This window comes from Mauremys mutica, chromosome 10, assembly GCF_020497125.1.
Source record: "Mauremys mutica isolate MM-2020 ecotype Southern chromosome 10, ASM2049712v1, whole genome shotgun sequence".
Taxonomy (NCBI): Eukaryota; Metazoa; Chordata; order Testudines; family Geoemydidae; genus Mauremys; species Mauremys mutica.
The window spans coordinates 1,494,980-1,509,616 of NC_059081.1; the positions used below are offsets into that span (position 1 = coordinate 1,494,980).

A 14,637-nucleotide genomic window follows, 5' to 3' on the forward strand; every position below is an offset into this window, starting at 1 on the left:
GCCGGCGTGTGAACCCGGCACTAGTGCATCGAAGGGCCGGCGTGTGAACCCGTCACTAGTGCATCTAAGGGCCGGCGTGTGAACCCGGCACTAGTGCATCGAAGGGCCGGCGTGTGAACCCGGCACTAGTGCATCGAAGGGCCGGCGTGTGAACCCGGCACTAGTGCATCGAAGGGCCGGCATGTGAAGGCGGCACTAGTGCATCGAAGGGCCGGCGTGTGAACCCTGCTCTAGTGCATCGAAGGGCCGGCGTGTGAAGGCGGCACTAGTGCATCGAAGGGCCGGCGTGTGAAGGCGGCACTAGTGCATCGAAGGGCCGGCGTGTGAAGGCAGCACTAGTGCATCGAAGGGCCGGCGTGTGAACCCGGCACTAGTGCATCGAAGGGCCGGCGTGTGAACCCGGCACTAGTGCGTCGAAGGGCCGGCGTGTGAAGGCGGCACTAGTGCGTCGAAGGGCTGGGGTGTGAACCCTGCACTAGTCCGCCGAAGGGCCGGCGTGTGAACACAAGCACCGTGCAGTTACCCCAGGGTGGATCCTGCAGCACTCAGGGCCTGGGAATCGTGGGAATCACAGTGGGGGGACCCTGATGCTGGGGAGCCCGGGCTCTGAGACAGTGAGTCCTTGCTCCCCACCCAGCCCCAGCGGGTCGGTCTGTGTCCAGGGCTGAGAGCACGAGCCAGGGGAGCTGCAGAGTCAGCAGAGCTGCCCCAGGAAATGCTGGAAACCCGCGGTCAGGTGGCTGCTGACAGCAGCCTCAGGGCAGCGGCTGGGAGGGAGGGGCCAGCTGCACTGACTCTGCACTTTCCCACCAGGCTGTGGTTGCTAGCAGGGAGCCTGGGGGGGCGGGGGGATGAGGCGGGTCCCAGGACCCAGAGGGACTGAGCGGGAGGGGAATAAGCCCAGCCCTGTGCTTGGCCCAGCTCCTGGTGTCCTGGCCAGTGGGGAGCAGGCCAGGCTTCCTGCCAGCTCCCCGGCTGACCCCGGGCAGTGGGCAGGGGGGTCTGGAACAGAACCAGCCCAGGCCCAGCCTCCAGCCTAGTGCCCTGTCTCTGACTGTGGCCAGGGCCAGGTGCTTCGGGGGCAATGAACAGAACAGGGCAATTATCATGTGATCCACCCCTTGTCCAGTCCCAGCGTCTGGCAGTCAGAGCTTAGGGACACCCAGAACAGGGGGTTGTGTCCCTGCCCATTCTGGCTAACAGCCATTGCTGGACCATCCTCCAGAAACTTCTCTAGTTCTTCTTTGAACCCAGTTATAGTTTTGGCCTTCACAACATCCCTTGGCAAGGAGTGTGGGGGAGTCAGGGCCCTGCACCCCTCTCCCTGGGATTCACCGGGACTCTCAGCCAGCCAGTAAAATGGAAGGTTTATTGGACAATAGGAACGCAGGCTACAGCAGAGCTTGTAGGTACAACCAGGACCCTTCAGTCAAGTCCTTTTGGGGGTTCAGGGAGCTTAGACCCCAGCCTTGGGGTTCCCTGCATTCCACCACCCAGCACAAAACTGAAACCAAAACCCCTCCTGCCGCACTCCCCCTCCTCCCAGCTCCACCTCTCGCCTTTGTCCAGTTTCTTGGACAAAGGTGTCACCTGGCCCCACCTCCTTCCTGGCTCAGGTTACAGGTTCCGGTATCGTCCCTCAAATAAAGTTATCCCCTGTTCTCCCATCCCCAATGCAGACAGTCTCAGTAAACTAGCCAACGTTCCCAGGTCAATCCGCCCTGCTCCCTACTGCGTCACACCTTCACAGCATCCTCTGGCAATGAGTTCCACAGGTTGTGACGAAGTGGGAATGTTCTTGATGTGTTATTTGAATGCTGAGTGGGGAGTATTAACCTGGGAAGGTTGCAGGGGAGTTTTCTGGGACTGGCTGCATTGGGGATGGGAGACTTTACTTGCGCAACATTTATGACATCATCATCTAGACCCATGGAAAAGAAGCCCTTGAGGAATTCCACCATGATTTCAACAATTTCCATCCCACCATCAACCTCAGCCTAGACCAGTCCACACAAGCGGTCCGCTTCCTTGACACTACTGTGCTAATAAGCGATGGTCACATAAACACCACCCTATACCGGAAACCTACTGACCGCTATACTTACCGACATGCCTCCAGCTTTCATCCAGGACACACCACACGATCCATTGTCTACAGCCAAGCTCTAAGATACAACTGCATTTGCTCCAATCCCTCAGACAGAGATAAACACCTACAGGATCTCTATCAAGCGTTCTTACAACTCCAATACCCACCTGCTGAAGTGAAAAAACAGATTGACAGAGCCAGAAGGGTACCCAGAAGTCACCTACTACAAGACGGGCCCAACAAAGAAAGCAACAGAACGCCACTAGGCATCACCTTCAGCCCCCAACTAAAATCTCTCCAGTGCATCATCAAAGATCTACAACCTATCCTGAAAGATGATCCTTCACTCTCCCAGATCTTGGGAGACAGACCAGTCCTCGCTTACAGACAGCCCCCCAACCTGAAGCAAATACTCACCAGCAACCACACAGCACACAACAGAAACACCAACCCAGGAACCAAACTCTGCAACAAAGCCCAATGCCAACTCTGTTCACATATCTATTCAAGTGACACCATCATAGGACCTAATCACATCAGCCATGCCATCAGGGGCTCGTTCACCTGCACATCTACCAAGGTGATATATGTTATCATGTGCCAGCAATGCCCCTCTGCCATGTACATTGGCCAAACCGGACAGTCCCTACACAAAAGAATAAATGGACACAAATCTGACATCAGGAATCATAACATTCAAAAACCAGTAAGAGAACACGTCAACCTCTCTGGCCATTCAGTAACAGATTGAGAGGTGGCAATTTTGCAACAGAAAAGCTTCAAAAACAGACTCCAATGAGAAACAGCTGAACTTGAATTGATATGCAAACTAGATACAATCAATTTAGGCTTGAATAGAGACTGGGAATGGCAGAGCCATTGCACACATTGAATCTATTTCCCCATGTTAAGTGTCCTCACAGCTTCTCGTCAAACTGTCTTAAATGGGCCATCTTGATTATCACTACAAACATTTTTTTTTCTCCTGCTGACAACAGTTCATCTTAATGAATTAGCCTCTCAGCGTTGGTTGGGCAACTCCCACCTTTCCATGTTCTCTGTATGTCTCTCTCTCCTCACTGTATGGTCCATTCCATGCATCCGATGAAGTGGGCTGTAGCCCATGAAAGCTTATGCTCAAATAAATGTGTTAGTCTCTAAGGTGCCACAAGGGCTCCTGTTCTTTTTGCGGATACAGACTAACACGGCTGCTACTCTGACACCTTTCCTTGAGGGAGGTACCTGAGCAGGTAACCTGAGAACCCAGGAGGGGGGTTAGAGGCCAGGTGACACCTCGGCCCAGGAAACTGGACAAAGGACACAAATGCTGGGTGAGAAGCCGGGGGGAGGCTGAGTGAGAGGCTGGGGGGAGTTTCAGTTTGGAGCTGGCTGGGAAATAAAGAGGGGTGCCCCGACCAACAGGGCTGTGGCCTCCCTGGGGCCCTCAGATGGACCTAACTAAGGGGGGTCCTGTTATCTGTACTGGCAAGACCTGTTTTGGACGGTGTTCCTGTCATCCAGGGGCGGATCTAGGGATTTTGCCGCCCCAAGCAAGGCAGGCAGGCTGCCTTGGGCGGCTTGCCTGCGGGAGGTCCCCGGTCCCGCGGATTCGGCAGCAGCCTGCGGGAGGTCCGCCGAAGACGCGGGACCAGCGCCCCCTCCGCAGGCAAGCCGCCAAAGGCAACCTGCCTGCCGCCCTCGTGGTGACCGGCAGAGCGCCCCCAGCGGCTTGCCGCCCCAGCCACACGCTTGGCGTGCTGGGGCCTGGAGCCGCCCCTGGCTGTCATCTAAATAAACCTTCTGTGTTACTGGCTGGCTGAGAGTCCCGGTGAATCGCAGGAAGCCGGGGGTGCAGGGCCTGGTTGCCCCCATACTCCGTGACACAGGATGTCTGTGCGCTGTGTGAGGAAATACTTCCTTCTGTTTGTTTTAAACCATCTGCCTAGTAATTTCATTGGGTGACCCCTGGTTCTTGTGTTATGTGAAGGGGTAAATACCACTTCCCGATTCACTGTTCAATCCCCTAATCATTTTTGTTGTTCTGTGAACTTTTTCCAATTCCAGCAAAGAATCCTGTGGCACCTTATAGACTAACAGACGTTTTGCAGCATGAGCTTTCGTGGGTGAATACCCACTTCTTCGGATGCAAGGCATTGGATTTCCAATTCCAATCTCTCTTTTTTGCGATGGGGCGACCACGTCTGCACGCAGTGTTCAAGGTGTGGACGTACCATGGATTTATATAGAGGCAACATGATATTTTCTGTCTTCTTATCTCTCCCTTTCTTAATGATTCCCAGCAATCTGGTCACTTTTTGACGGCCACTGCACATTGCGTGCACTGACTCCAAGATCTCTCTCTTGAGTGGTAACAGCTCATTTAGACCCCAGCATGTTGTACGTACGGGTAGGCTGATGTTTTCCAATGTGCATCACTTTGCATTTATCAACATGGAATTTCAGTCATCCAGTCACCCAGTTCTGTGAGATCCTTTTGTAGCTCTTCACAGTCTGCCTGGGACTTAACTATCTTGAGTAGTTTTGTATCATCTGCAAATGTCGCCACCTCCCTGTTTACCCGTTTCCAGATCGTTTATGACTATGTGGAATAGGACTGGGCCCAGTACAGACCCCTGGGGGCACCACGATTTACCTCTCTCCATTCTGAAAACTGACCAGTTATTCCTGCCCTTGTTTCCTGTCATTGACCATTACCAATCCATGAGAGGATCGTCCCTCTTAGCCCATGACTGCTTAGTTTCCTTAAGAGCCATTGAGGGACCTTGTCACAGGCTTTCTGAAAGTCCAAGTACCCTGTAGTCACTGGATCCCCCTTGTCTATGTTTGTTGAGCCCTCAGAGAATTCGAACGGCTCGCTGAGGCCTGATCTCCCTTCCAAACGCCCAGTTCATTCTGCCCCAACGTATGTTTGGGGAGTGGGATGCTCCGCACACGACCCGCGGCTAGAAGTGGGACCCCCAGTCAGCCGATGAGCGGCTCTACCTGCCTCTCCCTGGGGGATGGGAGGGGGTATTTGAGGCAGAGCAGCTCTCCAGCCCCCTAACAGAGTCCCCCTCCACAGGAGGGGTCTTGTTCTGAACGCACACGGGCTTGCTTCAGCACCTCTTGTGCACAGGGGAGAGGGGGCAGCAGGAAACCTTGCCAGGGACTGGCTGCAGCTCTGTGTGCTGCTGGGCGGCTGGTCTTGCAGCTGGATTCATCTCGCATGCAGCAGGCAGGGTCTCGGGCTTCCTGCCCCTCCCGGGGGAAAGGATCCCCCAGCCTGCTCCATCCGCCTGCCAGGCTGCTTTCCCTGATCTTCAGAAGGAACGGCTCCCTGGTCAGGTTCACACTGCTGCTCCCACCGCGGGGTGCAGCCAGCTCTCACCTCCACCCCGCGCTCCTCTGGCCAAGCTGCAGGCTTAGCTCCTTTCGTGTCGCCTCGTAAGTCAATTGCTCCAGCCCCTCGATGTGACCCCTGCCAGCTGCCCCCCGAGGGGCCCAGGACTAAGACGCTGCTAGCCAGGGACCCCCAGCGCCCCCTTCTGACTCTGGGTTCCAGGGAGTAGCTGAGAAAACCCTCTCGCCTGGGCATGCAGATCACAGATGCCCCGAGCCCCCGGAGGGGACCCTCGCCCCAGGACTATAGGCCTCCCAAAGCGCTGCACCTCCACCCTGGACATATGGTCCCGGAGGAGGAGACGGGGAGCGCCAGGTGGCCCCCGGGGCGATGGGGCTGGAGGCCAGACACACCCTGGCCTGGCGGGCTTTGCTCCCGCCCTGCCTGAGGGGCTCCTCAGCCAGTGAATGAGAAAGACGCAGGCTCAGAGCGCTGGCGCTGACCTTTACTAGCCGCTGCCTGCTGCAGCCCCGGCGGATCCCAGCCTGCTGAGGGCTCCCCGCGGCCTCCGTCACAGGAGGACACACACGACCGACTCCAGCTCGTCAGGAGCAGCCTCGATCTCAGCAAGCGTTGACTTGAGGTCGCTGAGCGTGAACTCGCTCTCGTCCGGCACCAGCCCGCCCCCCGCAGCGCCAGGATTGCCCCCCCCCTTCTGCCCCTCGGCCGTCCTCTCCTCCCCCTCCTTCGCGTTGTCTCCCCCGCCAGGGCTCTCTGCTCCCTTGGCCCTGCTCTGAGGCGCCCGGGCAGCGCCCGCCTCCTCGCTGGCCCCCTTGCGGGCCCGCCGCGCGCTGCCCCGTCTCTTCTTGGAGCCGCGGGCGTCCGCTCGGTGCTGCCCCGCGGCCTCCAGCTCCGACAGGCTGTAGGCCATGGCCCGGTGCAGATCTTTGTCCTCCTCTTCGGGGAGCCCGTAGGAGGAGGCCGTGCTCTGGGGGCGCTGTGGGGTGGGGGAGTCGGACGCAGAGCTCAGGATGTCGTGCTGTTCCTGGCGGTGCAGCCCCACCTGAGGCTCCACATTTTTGGCTACGTCTGTAAGAAAAGCCCCCCGAAGCAGAGTCATGGGAGAGGGACCCAGCTGGAGCGTCCCTGGGACCCTGGGCCAGCCCCCCAGGAGGGAAGCAGGGGCCCGGGTTCAGTCTCCAGACGGGCCTCGGCTCCTTGCCCCAGGGTGGCATTGCTGGGTGTGGTGGGAGGGATCCACAGCCCCGGAGAACAAATTCCTCTGTGCTCAGACGGGCACAGCGTGGGCCAGCGGAGCTCCCCACACCAGCCCCTGCCCAGCACCGCCCGCCCCACCTCCAGCTGGGGCAGTTCCCTGAGGTCCCTCTGCTGCCACTGCCACTAAGGGGCCAGTTAGCCCCAGGTGCGAGGGACACTGTGCCCCAGGGCCTGACCCGCGTCCCCAGCTCAGCCAGCAGCCGAGGGGAGATTGCCTGTCTGTCTGTCGGCATCAGGGTGGGGATGCAGCGTCAGGGGCCGTGTCCCAGGAGTTCTGTCTCTGCGATGGGCTCTCCCCTCTCCCGCAGATGCTCCCGACGCCCGTCTGCAAACCCAGCACTGGGGGGCCAGCCCAGCCTACTTACTGAACTGCTCTGCTTCCCGGTTGTCTGCACCATGCAGCGTCTCCGTTCCAGGCCAGACTTCCCCCCAGTCTCCCTGGTAATTGCACCGGCCAGGGCAGGCACACAGCCTGGCCTCACAACCTTTACCAGCCCTGCGCAACCCCCAGCCGGAGGCCCAGCAGCTCTGCTCCTCACCATTCACCTCTGTCGCTTTCAGCTCTCCGTCCTCCTCGATTTCCACCCGCTCCTGGCCGTTCTCGATGATCCTGGGGAACAGAGCGGGGGCTGCTGTTCGAGTGGAGACGACCATTTCTATCACTGATATTACCACTGTGATGCAACTGCAACAAGTCTTGCACAAAGTGTCTCATGGCCGGTGTCAATGGAAACGTTAGAATCTATCAAGTGCCATTATCCTGGTGAAATCCACGTATCAGCTTTGTGATGAAAATGGGCTGTGTCTTTGTGTCTCCAGCCGGTGTTTTGTTCCTGGGTGATGCCCCCAGATGGGTTTACAGCAGGGCCAGACAGCTGTGTGTTCATGGCCCATCAAGGACACTCAGCTCACAACGGGCCGGGCCGTTGAAGAAACTCATCCCGCCCAGCAAGCCTCGGAGAGAAGATGGGCAGTGGTGGCCTCTGGGAGTCAGCAAGCCATGTAAGGGACGTGGTCTGCTCATGTGACCCTGGACTCCATCTTGGGCCAGTAACTGGGGTTCTGGGCTTTGTTTGGGACAGTAACTTTCCACCCGCACGGCAAAGGATATAAAAGACACCTGAGACATCTCCATGTTGCCTCTTTCCTGCCCATGTTCTCTGGACTGTGGATTTACAGCTCAAAGGAGCGTCTTGAACATGGACAAGGACCTGCCAATCTTTGGGAAGGTGCCAGAGAGACTTTGCAAGCCGGCCGTCTGCTCCAGCCCTGCTCCAGCCTGTCTAAGGACTTTGCCACCATGTGTCTGTATATGATCGATTACCCATTTGTAACTCTCTGCTTTTCTTTCCTGACTAAACCGTTCGCTAGCTCCCTAAGGATGGGCTGGCAGGCGGATACGTGGGTAAGAGCGGAGAGTCACACTGGCCTGGGGGTAAGTGGCTAGAACCTAATGGGGGAAATGGGTTTTCGGTCACCCCTCCGTGCGTGAGACCAGGTTGTCTGGCTGGAGGCCTCGAGGGGACTAGGTCTGGCTTACGGCTAACCAGTGTGGGGCAGCCGAGGCCTTTCGGTTCTGGCCTGGTGCATCTAGTTATAGAGCAAAGCACCAGCTCTGGGGAGTGCTTTGTGCAGCCTGCCCTGAGCACGCCATTGTCAGTGTGGCGCGTCCCACACACCCGGGCACAGAGAGGAAACTCACTCCTCCTCCCCGTTTCCCACACACATGCACCCCCCACACGGCCCCCTCCCCTGCCCCGCACACCGATCACTGGTACCTTGCCACAGGCCCCCGGGATCCCGGCTTCTCTGAGCACGTTAGCACCTTGCTTGGAAGGCTCCCCCGTGCCATGGGCAGTGGGAATCCCAAGGACAGGAAAACCAGCCGGCCCTGCCCACACACTCAGCTACCCGGGCACCCAGCACTGCCTCCCACCTCCCAGAGTGTGCAGCTGTGAGCGGCCCGTGCCCCATGCCCCAGGGCAGGTCACACGTTCCCTCCCTCCCCCAGCCCTGCTGAGCGTGAGACAATGGCACTGGGGATGGATCCAGAGTCGGGGTCATTTGTGTGACTCCAGGGATTGCTGGGCTCCCCCTCGCCCCGCAGGAGCACTCCTGAGAGGGGGCAGGGAGCCCCTGCTGAAAGCAGGACACCAGTCTGGCTGGCCCCATGGACGGCTCTGGCATGGGGGGGGGAGACACGGGAATGGGGGGCCCCATGGAGTCGGGAGGGAGGGAGGGACACCAAACTCAGGGGGGCATGGAGGGCTCTGGCATGGCAGGAGGTGGGGCACCCGCCTGGCTGGCCCCATGAGCTGGTCCCCTGGAGCAGCTGCCGTGTTGCTGGGAGACAGGCTGGCTTGGCCATTGGCCAGTCCGCGATGGCCCATCCCTACCTCTTCGTGGTGATGCGTTTGCCGTTGACGAAGGTGGTGGAGGTGGAAACCGAGCGGAAGCCGATTCCGGGCTCGGTGCCGGGGCTGAAGGACGAGGAGAAGAAATCTGAAAAACAGGGCGACAACCTCACAGCAGGAGCCCCCAGCCTGGGCCAGGCCCCGGGGAGCCCCGGGGGATCGCAGGGGGTCCCTTGGCCGGGCGTGAGAGGGCGACGGGGCAGCCAGGGGATGCACTGCAGGGCGGGTGTGAAATTGGGATAGGAAATGTCTGAACAGGATTCGCAGGGCGAGACTGTCACTGAGCCACTGGAACCGGAGGGAGGAGGTTTGGGCCGGGCCGGGCCGGGGAGCTGGAGCCGAGGGGAGGAGGTTTGGGCCAGGCAGGGAGACGGAGCCGAGGGGAGGAGGTTTGGGCCGGGCCGGGCAGGGAGCTGGAGCCGAGGGGAGGAGGTTTGGGCCGGGCAGGGAGCTGGAGCCGAGGGGAGGAGGTTTGGGCCAGGGAGGGAGACGGAGCCGAGGGGAGGAGGTTTGGGCCGGGCGGGGGAGACGGAGCCGAGGGGAGGAGGTTTGGGCCGGGCAGGGAGCTGGAGCCGAGGGGAGGAGGTTTGGGCCGGGCAGGGAGACGGAGCCGAGGGGAGGAGGTTTTGGCCGGGCCGGGGAGACGGAGCCGAGGGGAGGAGGTTTGGGCCGGGCAGGGAGCTGGAGCCGAGGGGAGGAGGTTTGGGCCGGGCCGGGCAGGGGAGACGGAGCCGAGGGGAGGAGGTTTGGGCCGGGCAGGGAGACGGAGCCGAGGGGAGGAGGTTTGGGCCGGGCAGGGGAGACAGAGCCGAGGGGAGGAGGTTTGGGCCGGGCAGGGGAGCTGGAGCCGAGGGGAGGAGGTTTGGGCCGGGCAGGGGAGCTGGAGCCGAGGGGAGCAGGTTTGGGCCGGGCCGGGCCGGGGAGACGGAGCCGAGGGGGAGGAGGTTTGGGCCGGGCAGGGAGACGGAGCCGAGGGGAGGAGGTTTGGGCCGGGCAGGGGAGACGGAGCCGAGGGGAGGAGGTTTGGGCCGGGCCGGGCAGGGGAGACGGAGCCGAGGGGAGGAGGTTTGGGCCGGGCAGGGAGCTGGAGCCGAGGGGAGGAGGTTTGGGCCGGGCAGGGAGCGGGAGCCGAGGGGAGGAGGTTTGGGCCGGGCTGGGGAGCTGGAGCCGAGGGGAGGTGGTTTGGGCCGGGCAGGGAGACGGAGCCGAGGGGAGGAGGTTTGGGCCGGGCAGGGAGCTGGAGCCGAGGGGAGGAGGTTTGGGCCGGGCAGGGAGCTGGAGCCGAGGGGAGGAGGTTTGGGCCGGTCCGGGCAGGGAGCTGGAGCCGAGGGGAGGAGGTTTGGGCCGGGCAGGGAGACGGAGCCGAGGGGAGGAGGTTTGGGCAGGGCAGGGAGACGGAGCCGAGGGGAGGAGGTTTGGGCCGGGCCGGGCCGGGGAATGGCGCTAGATGTGCAGGGCTCAGACAGGGCCAGGACTCAGGGAAGGACGGGGGGAGAAGCGGGTGCGACTGGGGACAATGGGGCTGGGTACAATCTGGAGCCAGAGGAAGAATCTGTGGCGACGGGGAGCCCGAAGCTGGTCTGCCGGCAGCCCCCCCCTTACCTGACTGCTCTGGGAAGGCGTAGGAGCAGAAGGAGTAGGCAACAGAGGGCCCCCCCCGCCCGTGGCCCCGCGGGCCTCCAGCATGCAGATCTGAGAACAGGCCCACGTCATCTGGAAAGCAGGACGTGGGTGGGTAAGTGCAGCCCGGTAGGTAATGGGAAGGGCAGCGGGAGGGGTCACCACTCTCCGGGGGGGCCGTGATGGGAGCACAGCCTGGAACTCAGCCCCAACCCCGCCAAGGACAGACGCTACAGAGCCACCCAAAGCCGTAGCATGGAGCTGCTGGGCCGCCTGCTGCAGGCCACCCGCCAGCCCTGGGGCTCCTGCCCCCCGGCCACTCGCTGCTCCTCCTCCCAGCAATGGGGTGGGCAGAGCAGGCTGGCAAAGGGGGTCATTTCATTCCGGGATTGCAAGGCCAGAAGGGACCGTCGCCCAACCCCCTGCATAGCCCGGAGATGCCTGTGTCCCGCCCACCGCTCCTCACGGGTTACAGCGTCTCCTGGATTGAAGACACTGAGCCAGGTCCCTGGGTGAGCTAATTCCCTGCATGGTTTGCACCTTCCTTGCTAGTCTGAATCTGGCTCGCGTCACCCCCGGCCAGGGGAGCTCCCTCTGCCTTCGTGGGCAGGACCACAGCGGCCTCTGAGAGCCAGGGTGACCAGACGTCTCGATTTTATAGGGACAGTCCCGATATTTGGGGCTTTTCCTTATATAGGCTCCTACTACCCCCATCCCCTGTCCCGATTCTTCACACTGCTGTCCGGTCACCCTGCGATAGCGGAGCTCTTGGTGCCATGTAGGTGCTTCTCTTCCAGCCACTCGAGGGGCTGTTCAGAGTCACGGATGGCGTGAAAACTAAGGTCCATTCTGGTCATCTAGGACCATCAGATCTTCTGTCTGGTGCTAATTCACAGGGGAGCTGGGCTGGAATCCAAGCCAGCTGGGAGCTGGGTCTGTCAGAGCCCTGCCTGCTCAGCTCCAAGCCTCGTTTGTCCTGCAGCTCTCTGGTCTGTACCGTCCAGGGCTGGCTTGCAGCCACGCAGCGTGCCAGCGGGGGCCTGCAGCCCAGAGATAGCCCTCGGCAAGAGGGACTGGTAAGGCAGACGGAGACACACCCTGCGCTGTGGGGCCAGGAGCTGATACTGACTCTGGCTGAGAGAAGGGTAAAGCGGCCCTGCCAGGCACAGCCCACACGCACAAGGCTGCGAATGGCTCCGACGCTGCACGGGGCCCCTGGGTTACGCCCTGGAGCCCTTGGCAAGGTTATTCCATGGACGTTCAGGAGCGGGTACGAAGCTGAGCCTGCTCCAGGAGGACTCTGGTGTGACGTTATTGATATAATCTGGGACCATATAGAACAGGGTTGCAACCAAGGTCCTGTAGTGGCACCAAATCTTATGTAAAGGGGGTCATATAAGGTGTCTAAGACCAGGTTAGGGGTGGCTGGTTAGGATGATGCTGTCTGTGTGTCTGTATCATTTTGTAGTTGAAGTTATGAGTATTGGCTCTGTACTGTCTGTATTTCAAATTTGTGCTGTGCTGCTGGGAGACATTCCAGACAAGTTGGTGTCAGCTCGGCCTAGCCTGCTTGATGGCCCATTAAGGACCATCAGCTACACAGTTGACCCATGGAGAGAAGGCAGATACGCCTTGTAACTCAGCAAAGTGCAGGGACTGGCCCATGTGACTCCAGACTCCATTTTGCTGTAATTTTCCACAGTAAGGACAAAGAGGTTCTTACACCTGGAAAATACTATAAAAGACTGATGCCTCATCTCCATCTGGTCTTCAGTCCTGCTTCTTACCTCTGGAGGGACTTTGCTACAAACTGAAGCTCTGAACAAAGGACTGAATGACCCATCCCAGTGGGGGATGTTCCAGAGACTTGATTTGAACCTGCAGTTTACTCCAGCACTGCTGCAAGCCTGAACTAAGAACTTTGCCATCACTGTATGTAATTGATTCCATTTAACCAATTCTAGCTCTCAGCTCTTTTTCCCTTTATGATTAAACCTTTAGATTTTAGATTCTAAAGGATTGGCAACAGCGTGATTTGTGGGTAAGATCTGATGTGTATATTGACCTGGGTCTGGGGCTTGGTCCTTTGGGATTGAGAGAAGCTTTTTCTTTTACTGGGGTGTTGGTTTTCATAACCATTCATCCCCAGGACGAGTGGGACTGGTGGTGATACTGGGAAACTTGAGTGTCTAAGGGAATTGCTTGTGTGACTTGTGGTTAGCCAGTGGGGTGAAACTAAAGTCCTCTTTGTCTGGCTGGTTTGGTTTGCCTTAGAGGCAGGGGCGGCTCCAGGCCCCAGCACGCCAAGCGCGTGCTTGGGGCGGCAAGCCGCGGGGGGCGCTCTGCCGGCCCCGCGAGGGCGGCAGGCAGGCTCCCCTCGGCGGCTTGCCTGCGGAGAGTCCGCTGGTCCCGCGGCTTCGGTGGACCGAAGCCGCGGGACCAGCAAACCCTGCACAGGCAAACCGCTGGAGGCAGCCTGCTTGCCGTGCTTGGGGCGGCAAAATCCCTAGAGCCGCCCCTGCTTAGAGGTGAAAAAACCCCAGCCTTGGGCTGTAACTGCCCTGTTTAAGCAATTGGTCCTGAATTGGCACCTCAGTTGGGTCCTGCCAGAACCTCATCGTCACATCTGGGCACAAGGCGCGGGCTGAGAACTGGATGGCAAAGCCGTGTTTGTCTGAGTCTCTGGGACGTGGCTGAGGGGCAGGTTCGGGGAGTGCCGAGAGGCGTTACTGCTGGCTAGGGGTGGGGAGAAGGTGCCTGCTCCTGAGAAGGGCATGGGGCAGGGGAAGGAGATGGCCATGGATTGATTTAGTTGGGAATTAGTTCTGCTTTGAGCAGGGGTTGGACTAGATCCCTCCTGAGGTCCCTTCCAACCTTGAGAGTCTATGATTCTGTGATGGCTCCTGGGGGTGGGGGGGGCGGGGGTTAGGATGGGGCAGGATCTGGCTGCCTGAAATCTCCCAGCTCACAATGATTTGCTGGCTAATCTCTTCCCAGCGCGGTGGCATTTATCTAGGATGACGTACAGAGCAGCACAGACAGGAACAAAGCAAGGGCCCTGCCCGGAGGCGCTTCTAATGTGATCTGCACAAGGAGGAAAGAGCATCGGCTCGGAGGGGGGACGGGCAGAGGGACCACACTGGGAAGGGGTGAAACAAGGGGAAGTGCTGAACGTTTGTGTGGGGCCGTGGGGGACGACCAGAGGCTGCAAGCATCCCACTGGGGCTACAGGGAACGTACCAGCTCTGCGGTGGAGCATGAGCCCTGTCTCCTGTCTCTCTGTACCGGAGCCCAATCTCGCCAACGACCCACAGCAATGATCCCTGGGGGGCTCTGCCATGGGCCCTCAGCACCGAGGGGTGGGAGAGTTCCTGAGCCAGTCCTTTCTGCCTGGTTTGGTGCTGGACCCAAGCCATGAGTCACCGGGAGCCTGGCAGGGTGAAATCTCAGGGTGGGAGGGTGTCACACCCACTCCTGGGAGAGTCCAGTCACCCCCGGCTAGCCCAAGGGGGCGTGACGCTCGGGGCTGGACCAGGGTGAGATCCCATCAGGGTGAAGGGACGAGCTCCCCCTCTGGCTGCTCCAGCCATGCTCCCAGGCCTGGCTGTATTGCAGCTGACTGGACCTGCACAGGCAGGACGTCAGGCCCCCGGCTCACTCCCCCAGGGCAGCAGATGGGCCGTGGGGACGGCTTGGCCCACCTCACCTCAGGAGGACGCCAGACGGGGCTAATGCTCACCAAAGAAGTCAGCGAAAGGATCTCGTCCCCCAAAGAACTCTCTGAAGACCTCGTCCGCGCCGCGGAAGGTGAAGGTGAAGCCGGGAGCTCCGGCACCACCCCGGGGATCCCCGGTCCCTGGGGGAAAAGCAGACGCTGGCCACTACATAACCTGTGA

At 59.9% G+C, this 14,637-nt stretch overlaps 1 protein-coding gene across 1 annotated transcript in view; it reads right to left on the reverse strand.

Moving 5' to 3' along the window:
* Positions 1-5,917: 5,917 nt before the first annotated feature.
* Positions 5,918-14,637, reverse strand: part of LOC123378267 (dnaJ homolog subfamily B member 2-like) — a 28,332-nt gene continuing 19,612 nt past the window's right edge. Inside the window, exons 5-9 of the mRNA XM_045031850.1 lie at positions 14,481-14,597; positions 10,724-10,834; positions 9,104-9,209; positions 7,247-7,317; positions 5,918-6,518 (exon numbers count right to left, since the gene is read on the reverse strand). Coding sequence (XP_044887785.1) covers positions 6,001-6,518; positions 7,247-7,317; positions 9,104-9,209; positions 10,724-10,834; positions 14,481-14,597 — 923 coding nt within the window. The 3' untranslated portion in view covers positions 5,918-6,000. The remainder of the gene's footprint in view (positions 6,519-7,246; positions 7,318-9,103; positions 9,210-10,723; positions 10,835-14,480; positions 14,598-14,637) is intronic.